General features: G+C 43.3%; 2 protein-coding genes across 3 annotated transcripts; one reads left to right on the forward strand and one right to left on the reverse strand.

Annotated features, from left to right (window-relative positions):
• The first annotated feature begins 2,001 nt into the window (after nt 1-2,001).
• Nucleotides 2,002-6,449, forward strand: LOC142890838 (uncharacterized). 2 transcript variants are annotated; one of them, XM_076030123.1, is made up of 3 exons: nt 2,002-2,215; nt 4,405-4,949; nt 5,814-6,449. In XM_076030123.1, the coding sequence occupies exons 1-3, from the start codon at nt 2,190-2,192 to the stop codon at nt 6,158-6,160; spliced, it is 918 nt and encodes a 305-aa protein (XP_075886238.1). In that variant the 5' UTR covers nt 2,002-2,189; the 3' UTR covers nt 6,161-6,449. The 2 variants fall into 2 exon arrangements, with proteins under 2 accessions (XP_075886238.1, XP_075886237.1); XM_076030122.1 differs by lacking the exon at nt 2,002-2,215 and adding an exon at nt 3,301-3,521.
• A 592-nt stretch (nt 6,450-7,041) lies between these two features.
• lepb (leptin b) lies at nt 7,042-7,971 on the reverse strand. Its single transcript, XM_076029883.1, has 2 exons — nt 7,840-7,971; nt 7,042-7,759 (listed from the first exon to the last, which is right to left on the reverse strand). Exons 1-2 carry the CDS (start codon nt 7,969-7,971, stop codon nt 7,445-7,447), a joined length of 447 nt encoding a protein of 148 aa, XP_075885998.1. The 3' UTR covers nt 7,042-7,444.
• Between the last annotated feature and the right edge of the window lie 1,707 nt (nt 7,972-9,678).

Raw genomic sequence — 9,678 nt, forward strand, 5'->3', positions numbered from 1 at the left:
CGGCAGCATAAATGGGGGGTGGTCTGAGGTGCTGAGAGGGGGGCCGAGCGGCAAGAGGGCCTTGAAGTTTGGAGAAGTGAGTGATGGAGGTTTTCTCTTCCACTGTGGGGGGTCTGATGAGGAAGGACGTATAGAAAATCAGGAGGCTGACGTAAGACGTGATGTTGAGATGTGTTGAGGAGCAGCGACACAGGCTGAGGGGCCAGGGGTGTGTGCGTGTGTGTGTGTGTGGTTGTGTGTGTGTGTGTGTGTGTGTGGGGGGGGGGTCCTGTTTTTGAGGAGGGGAAGAGGTTCAACATTTTCTGCCTGACTGAACCTGAAAGTTGTCCTGCCGAGTTTGGCAAAAAACAAAACAAAAAAATCTGACCCTAACCCTAACCCATTATTAGCTGAAACTGTGCAAAAAATAATGGAGTTCACCTGACTGCACCCGAGCTCTCGAGTGTGGAAAATAGATCCAGGAAATGGAAAAGTGGTGGGAAAAAAACCCTAAACGGGAGTGCATGTGATGACCCACGTGTGTGTGTGTGTGTGTGTGTGTGTGTGTGTGAGGGACAGAGAGAGAGGGGAAGGGGGGAGGGGATGATTTCCCAGTTGGCTAAAAAATAAGCGAAAAGAAAAGTCTTTCATGATAATAGCACCTCGTGCTCACCTCCTGTTTTTTAAAAAGCCCATTCAAGTTTAATTTATCAAATATAATACTGAATTGCATATTTATAATTCTGTCATAAGTGTTGCCTGTAAAACAAACAAACAAATAATCAAACAAACAAATATTCATTCATTCATTTTCTATACCCGCTTCTTCCCGAGCTCAGGGTCACGGGGGTCTGCTGGAGCCTCTCCCAGCTGTCTTAGGGCGAAGGCAGGGTGACACCCTGGACAAGTCGCCAGTTCATCTCAGGGCCACAGAGAGACAAACAACCATTCACACTCACATACACACCTACGGACAATTTAGATTGTTCAATTGACCTCACATGCATGTTTTTGGAGTGTGGGAGGAAGCCGGAGAACCCGGAGAGAACCCAGGCAGACACAGGGAGAACATGCAAACTCCACACAGAAAGGTCCCAGGCCCGGAATCGAACCCACGACCTTCTTGCTGTGAGGCGACAAACAAATATATTTATTTTCAATATAGATATTTTTTTAATTGTTCATTTGCTTCCCGAAATCCTTGCGGTGTCATATTACAGAACGAGCATCGGTCCCTTTAAACTTCTCGAATCTGGTTTGCAACGTCGCTCATGTCTACTTGTCACCGTTTCCCCACGAGTTTTTTCCGTGAACCGGAACTTTGGTGGTTTCTGGTTCCATCTCGTGGCGGAAAAATGTATTGCCGTTATTTGATTTGCACGTCGGAACAAACAGACCTTTGAGCCCTTCTCGTGTTTCCTCTGCTCGGGCCAAGTGGGGACTTCAAGTGACTGTGACTGTGACTGAAGTGCGCGCTCTTTTCACCTCTGCTATAAATAGAAGGTGGTTTTAAGGGAGCACATCTAATCCACAGTGACAAACTGCTGTCAATCACTGATTATTTTTTTTATTGCAACAACTTACAGCAACAAACCATATTTATAGACTGATTTTACTTATTTGACTTATACAATTATTGAACGAATTTTACAGATGAAAGCTTGTAAGAACAGGAGATAATGGAACAACAAAGGAGTGGTGTCAAACTACTGTGTAGGGCAACTTCTATTTTATATTTATAAATTCGATACTATACAATGCAAATACAAATTGTGAATATGACATTGCAGAACAAGAGAAACGTTTTGCCAAATTAAAATTGTCCCAGTTCCTATATGGCATGAAATACTTCCTCGTTGTACAAATCTTTCAAAAACAATTAAAGCTTTAAATCTGCCCATTTTCTAAAAACACTATCCAATTTATGTCCCAATTTTTTTTTATTATTATTATTTTTTTTGCAAATCATCATCAAAGTCCATTAAAAAAAAAGAAAGAAACGACGCCGGGAGTAGGAATAAATAACCAGTCTGTCATGTTGACGAGAGTGGAAGCTGTCTCTCCACTGGGTGGCGGTGCTGCACCACGCCGCTGTTTGCCGTTGGACATCCTTGACGCGCCGTAGAAGAAGAGGAAGTAACCGGTGCGGTGCCGTGGCGCACTGAGTGACCGCAGGGAGAGAAGCTCCACGGCGCTGCCGCCACATCGCCATGGGAAACCTGCCGCTCTCTTCCGGGTAACAGCTCCACACGACTGCCCAGACTGTGTGTGTGTGTGTGTGACAGTGTTTTACTGTGCGAAAGGAACCCGCGTTGTATTGAATTATTTTATGATTCAAAGAGGGAAGGATGCTGCACCGTGTGTGTGTGTGTGTGTGTGTGTGTGTGTGTGTGTGTGTGTGTGTGTGTGTGTGTGTGTGTGTGTGTGTGTGTGTGTGTGTGTGTGTGAATTAATTATTAATCGGCAGTGATACCTGAATCCCCGAACCGTTTTTTTTGTTTCTGACTCAGGGACAGTTCATAGGTTTGGAAATACGGCGAAACCAGGGTGTTTCCGCTCCCGCTGCAGTCCTGCGATATTAATCCGCTCATGTTTTATCAGACAAGATGGCAGCCCCTGAATGCATCATCCGTTCCGCCACACACTTTGTGATCCAAAAAAGATTTATTTTTATTTTTTGGCCGTGCAGCATGCGGTCATCTCAGAGCAGTTTATATACAATAAAACTCTCTTTAATCTCTTGCGCGACAAGAAATAAAGGCCCCATGTCTCTACTCGTCGTGCCTGCTTGCTCCAATGGCCCTGCGTGGCGTCACAAACCGCAGCCATACCTCTCCCAGGTTAGTATTTAGTGGCCACACACCCCCCGGCCAGGTGTTGGCTCCGCCCTCTGGCAGACTGGCTCAGCTGCGTCACTGCAGCAGACTATCAGCTACACTCCAGCCCTCCAGCCAAAGGCTATAAACAGAGGGCTAAATGTGCTGCTTTACTCGAGATGTTTGCCGGAATAATTCCTCAAAACAAATCTGCTCTCTCTGAGAGAATGTTGGTAGAATATTCCTTTCATGAAAAATGATAAAACATCATAAATCCTGAAAAATATGAATCCAGTAAAAATGAGACTTGAAAGAGATTTTCATATATTTCCCCAAGAACTATAACTCTGGTTTTATAGTTTAATATTAAGCTGTTTTAATATTCAAGTTAGTGTAAAATAAGTTTTTAGTATCATTTAAATCTGCTTAAATACTCGTGACTGAATTTCTTTAAGGCTTTTTTTTTTTTTTTTAATGCCTGCTGAGGAAGCTGCAGACACCTGTCAGCACCAAAGCCGCACAGCGTTGTGAGTTGATTCTGTAAATCAGGGCGGGGAAGCAGACAGCGATTGTGTAAATATCAGCTAGGACACGGCCGCGAGGTGTGAAGGTCAGCGGCAAGTGGAAAGAGTGGAAGCGAGCTGCCGGGTCTCCTGTGTGAGAGCTCTGTGTGCCGCTCAGCATGCCGCTTAGTGTGCCGCTGTCGCTGGCCGCCAAGGCAGAAAGGTGATATTACACAGGACGGTGTGAACAGCTTCTTACACGGGGCCGAAAATATCACGGCAGCTCTGAGGGAGGGCGGGAGGGAGGGAGGCAAGAAGAGGAAGCAGTCATCTTTTGTTTTATTCTTTTGAATTATATTTCACATGTTCAGTTTATAGTTTTTTTTAAATTTATTTCTTCCTAAATTATTCATCTATTTTTTCTTGCATTGACATAGACACAGAAGTCTAATTAATGTGTACAGTGACTGTGAGTAATTTATTAATAGTGTAATGTGCTATTTTGCTAAAATCTGATGAGTACACGACCAGTCAAAAGTTTGGACACACCTGTTTCTTCTTTATCTGGACTACTTTCTACACTGTAGATACACACTGAAGACATCAAATATATGACCAAGATATGTGGATTAATGTGGCAAAAAGAAAAACAAAGTTAAATACCTAAATATGTTTTGTATGAAGGGTGGCTGTTCTAGATCATCTAAAATATAAAACACTTGTTTGAGTTATTTCACACTTTTCTGTTTAATACATATTCCACATGTGTTCATTCATAGTTTTGGTGCCTTGAGTGACGATCTACAATGTAAATAGTCATGAAAATGAAAGAAAAAACATTAAATCAGAAGTGTAATGTGTCCAAACTTTTGACTGGTAGTGTGGGCGTTACATTTCTGAATGCATATTTTCTCCCTTTTAAAACCTTTTTATTTTTTTGCCATTCTCTGACTAAAAAGAAAGTATTTTTCAGCAAATTAAAAGTAAACATCCAGATGTATTTTTTTCACTACCAATGTCTACACAAAGACTTCTAAAATTGTGAAAAAAATGAAAACAAAATAAAGAAAAATAAAGCAAATGTGACCTTTTGCCCTCTGTTCCAGCCCCAGCAGCCAAGGAGGCGGCGGTGGCAGCAGCTTTGCCACCAGGAGAATCAGCAGCGGCATCACTTACTACTACACTCCTGTCTCAGACGTTGCACCAGCTGAGGAGTCACCAGCCAGTGGCTCGCTGCCCTCAGCTGATCCCTCCTGCACTCCGATGCTCCCCGATTCAGCCGGGCAGCCCACCTCGCGTCCCCTCCTCCTCTTCTTCTCCTGGCTCGGGGCCCAGCCGGGGCCCGTGGCCAAGTACCGCGACCTCTACCTGGACCGCATGGACGTGCTGGTGGTGCGGAGCGGCGTCATGCACTTCCTGTGGCCTCGCTGGGGGCGGGACTACGGCCTGGAGGTGCTGGGGGTGCTGGAGGAGCCGGAGTTCTCCAGGAGGCCGCTGCTGGTGCACGCCTCCTCCATCGGCGGCTACACTTTCACCCAGATCCTGACCCACATCGCCCGGGGTGGGAGGGAGCACACGGCGCTGGCGCAGAGGGTGGTGGGCCACGTCTACGACAGCCTGGTGGTGGGCACGCTGGAGCACATGGCCATCGGTGAGTGCGAGTGGCGCCGGCTCGGGTTACATTTGTCCCAGGGCCTTTAAATAATTGAATAAGCTAACCTCCTGATCCAGTTAGTGAGGGCTGCAGGTAACAGCTGCGGCTGGAAAATAAACAGATTTTGCATTCATTTAAAGCTGGAATGTTTTTGTGTTTTACCTTTAGTTTATTAAATATAACAATATGTTTAATATTATAGTATAGAAAATGTATGGTAGATGTTTATGCAATATGTCTAAAACGGGAAAAAGTTAGTCTTAAATTATTTTTAAAATATTTTATATATTTTAAAATAATCATAATATATTTTGAAATAGTTATTTTTTTAAAAATATATTTCTATTAAAAAAATTTTTTTTTATTCTTATGGTTTGATCTTGATTTAGCATGTACACATAATTATGTATAATGTTAAATTTTATTATTGTGTTTTATAAAGACGAGAGAGAAAGCAACTGATAGCCACCACTTAAACAGATTTAATTGTAGCGGTCTGACACTAGCTGCATTTCCATTACCCCTAGAATAAAATATAGCCCAAATATTATAATAAAGAAACTCCGAAAAGCCTCAAATATGGCTAAAAGGTTTTGACGCTCTAATGAGATGGTTTTCGTGGTATATCGCAAAAGCACCAAATGTGACTTATGGGGTCATGTTACCAGTTCACTTCAAGTGAAAATGCAAAGTGTGGTCTCGAGGGATGAGATTTTTCAAGAATTACTGCTTATGCGCTTCACACCATTCAATGGAAACACCTGCAAATCACATTTGTACTTTCTCTAAATTTTTTTAGAGATATCGCCTTTATTTTGCGAAAAACACGTAAACGCAGCTACTGTGTCTGTGGTTGTTCAGGTCTGGGGAAGACGCTGGTGCCTCGCTTCGAGGGCCTCATCAAGAACGCCGCCATGCTCTACTTCTGGCTCTTCCGCTCGCACACGGCCGACTTCTACAACGACAGCATCCTGGTTTTCCACAACTGCCCCATCACCTCGCCAGCGCTCTTCTTCTCCAGCGAGGACGACGCCCTGTGCGACCAGGCGGTCATGCAGCGCTGCATCGACAACTGGCGGACCAGGGGCGTGAGCGTGGAGAGCCGCAAGTGGAAGGAGTCCGTGCACGCCGCCCACATGCGCTGCCACCCGGAAGACTACCGCAGCACGCTGGAGAGCTTCCTCAACTCGCTGCCCATCTCGCTTTAAAAGCACAGACAGGAAGTGCCGGGCTGTTTCTCTCGATGCCCGACTGAGTTCTGAAGGAGCACTTTGACTTTTTATCTTTTTTTTTTTTTGCTTTTAACTATGTAATTTAAAATCTATTTATTATATTCTTTCTTTTTTGATGTGTCTCTTTGTCGTTGCGGTTACATGATATGAAGCGTTTTATAAGTCGAGATAGACGTTTTGTCTTGATGCGCATGTTTTGCACAAGGACTGATGAGGTGAACTGACAATCAAGTTTCTGCACTCTGAATAAAACCAAACAGTTCAACTACTGCGTCTCTTCTTTGCCTTCTTCACTGTACAGTCATGTTTTTTTCGTGTGTGTGTGTGTGTGTGTGTATTGTGTGCTCAGCTCGTGTCAGAGTTTGAACGCTGATAAAGGTTTTGTAGTGTGACAGAGCTGTAAAACATTTTAAAGACCAACAGTCACTTGGGCACTGATCTGACTGATGAAGGTCACTCCTTCACTTGACCTGACGAGTGAAAGTTGGAAATGGCGACATCTGCTGCTGAAACAGAAGGCGCATTTTCCTTCCAGGATAGCAACAAAGTGATACATTGCAGTGTGATAATATACTATCCCTGTGTATCCCACAGTGTCGGTTTTATTCTGTTGAAGTTCCTGTTGTTTGTGTCCACAGGACTGCATATAATATATAAGTATTTTAATTTTGTTATTAGAATGTAACATTTTACGTTTTTTGTTTTTTTTGCTTTTAAATCTGAGTAAATCAGGATTATTTTCCTTTTCTGATGGCCAAAGAAAAATGACCAATGCACCTAATATATATTTGATCCAAACGGATATTCAAAGACCCTATGAGACTTTTATTTGTTCTTTATTAAAAGTTTCATTTTGATCTGCGTTGCTTTCCCCTTCAGCTCGATGATATGCTCAAGACATTGCATTTTCAAAAGTTTCATTATCAAAAGTGTAAATCTACACAAATCCCTGTATTATTGCACAGACATTGAAAATATCCCTGGCAAAAATGGAAGCAACAATGGAATCCAGGATTGGCTTGAGTGTAAACTTAAGACACAATTTCACCACATTCCTATCATCCAATATGCAAAACTTCAGGCCAGTAAGGGAGTATAATTATTGCTTGAATTCTAAAAAGACAAAGAAAAAAAAATTGGTACAGAGATAATACACACGAAACATCATAGTGCCAGAGAGAGACAACTTGTTGATTAAACTGAGCTGGTGCAAAAACAGACCTCCAGATACCAGACCTGTGTGATTCAATGTCAGGCGCCTCAGCAGACCTTGAGCATGTCCCCATGGAGAAGAACCTCCTCCAGGTAGCTCTGCACCTTGTCCAGAATCGTGTAGAGTTGGGTGACAAGGAAGCGGATGCTGGCCGTCCCCGCTGTGGGTCTCTCCTGGACGGGACAGTTCATGGTGCGGGCGTAGGAGCACACCTGTCTCTCCAGGCCGAAGACGTCGGTCTGGATCTGGGCGAGCACCTCCATGCTCTGCAGCTCCGGGTCCAGGAGGCCCAAGTAGTGGCAGATGCCGGTCAGTCCCTCCACGGAAGGAGTCAGGGGCTTTGTCTGTGTGGACTGTGCCCACTAAACGCCCAGATGACAGAAGCTGCATGTGAATCACTGGTTCAGAATCAGCCAGAGAGAATGTTGGGCGCTCCCCTTACTCTTGTGCGGAGGTTGTTAATGTGGACCAGGGTGATCCGAGCCATGCTTGTGATTGTCCTGATTCTGACTGGGTCTCCATTCGACGGGGACGCTGCGAGAAAGAGACAAACACAGAGCAAGAGGACATGCATCCTGGGAGACAAGTCGTGGAAAAAAAGATGGAGAATTTCTCTGTCACATTTGTTGAAAATATAATAATAACACAATAATGATAAAAGCAATAATAATTATCATAATTTGTATTGTAATTCTTATTTAAGAAGAGGAGGAAGAGAGGATCACTATCTAAATGTATTGTCATTTGACATAATAATAATATAACATATAATATATATGTAAAATACATAATATTAATAAATAAAATATAAACATAGTAACAATATAGGGATGTTTTTATTCATTTTTTTGTGTAAATTTATTGTGATAAATTAAATGAGGATTGGTATTAAATTGTATTTTCTAAAACACAAAAGGAATTAGTTAAATTATTTTTTAATCAATATATTTTATTGAATAATTAATAATAATTCTTAATAATTTCTAACAAGCAATGCAGGAGGCAGATGTCCTTACAAAAGTCGTCACTAAATTTTCATTGACTCAATAAACACCGTACTAATAATTTTACAACACATATACTTGTATATATAAATACATACAAATATGTATAAACTACATTGGTGAGGTTTTTTGAAAATGGGAAAACAGTCCCAGATGACAATCTATGAGCTCTTCTGAAGTGAAAATCAAACTCTGGTCCTACCTGTGGCGGACTTGTGGCTGCGATCCTGATGCACCAAACCACTGAGGGACAAATGCTCCGGTCTCCTCTCTGAAGGTTCTCCCCCATTTAAATAGTCCAGGCTCTAGACTGGCACGGAGTCTATAACGGCGGTCCTGTCACGTTCTCCCCACTCCCATGAAGTAAAACCTGGCCAGCAAAGTCAATTTAGTCTTATCATTCGGAAAATATTGTGAATAAAGGCATCGTTCTGAGTCAGACTCCTGGAAGCAGCGCGCGTGTGCGTCTTGTTTTTTTTGTTCTTTCGAACTAAAGAGCATATGTGTGGAAGATTGTAATCCCCGCATGGATTTGAGCCCATCTCTGATGTCGGCTGAAATTACAAAGCCTTCTGCGATCTAGCAGACGTCAAGGTGTGCACGGATGGAAAGCATTGTAACTAGACAGTGAGTCACCGTCTCTATGTCCGTCGCACAACACTCTTTGCCTTGCAAGCTGTTTCAAGAGTTTGAGACGTGCAAACAGGAAATAGATCCTGTTTTTGTTGGAAGCAGGGCTGGATTAAGAATACAGAGGCCCCTGGGCCAGACTCTTGGAGAGCCCCCCCCCCCACACACCACCTGATTTATTTGTTTGGAAAATTAAAGAAAATACTAGTATTCATGTTTTCCCATGTTACAACTTTAGAGCACACGAACGCAACAAAGTTGGAAGAACGGCTTGCCAAGAAGAACTCGGATTTCTGACACCACATGAACGGAGCATACGTGACAAAAAAGAAAGCTAACTGCCGGAGCCCAGAGGCCCCTGAGAGCTCGAGGCCCCCGGGCCGCGGCCCAGACGGCCCAGTTCATGATCCCGTCTTTGTTGGAAGGTGGTGCCTGTGACGCTCCACCAGCCTCCTGCTGTTCTTATTGCTCAGGCAGAAACACAGAAAGAAGACAGCAAACACGCAACAAACTAGGATTGATGTGTGTTTTTTTTTTTTTTAAATCACTTCCTGCACCCCAGTCATATTCCACATCCCTATGATGCGTAATGTGATGTGCATTCAATCTGTGTTGTCGAACAGTTGAAGTTAGGCCTCAAGTCTGTG

The sequence above is a fragment of the Nelusetta ayraudi genome, unplaced genomic scaffold (assembly GCF_046127955.1).
Source record: "Nelusetta ayraudi isolate G7.1 ecotype Tasmania unplaced genomic scaffold, CSIRO-AGI_Nayr_v1 ptg000027l, whole genome shotgun sequence".
Taxonomy (NCBI): Eukaryota; Metazoa; Chordata; class Actinopteri; order Tetraodontiformes; family Monacanthidae; genus Nelusetta; species Nelusetta ayraudi.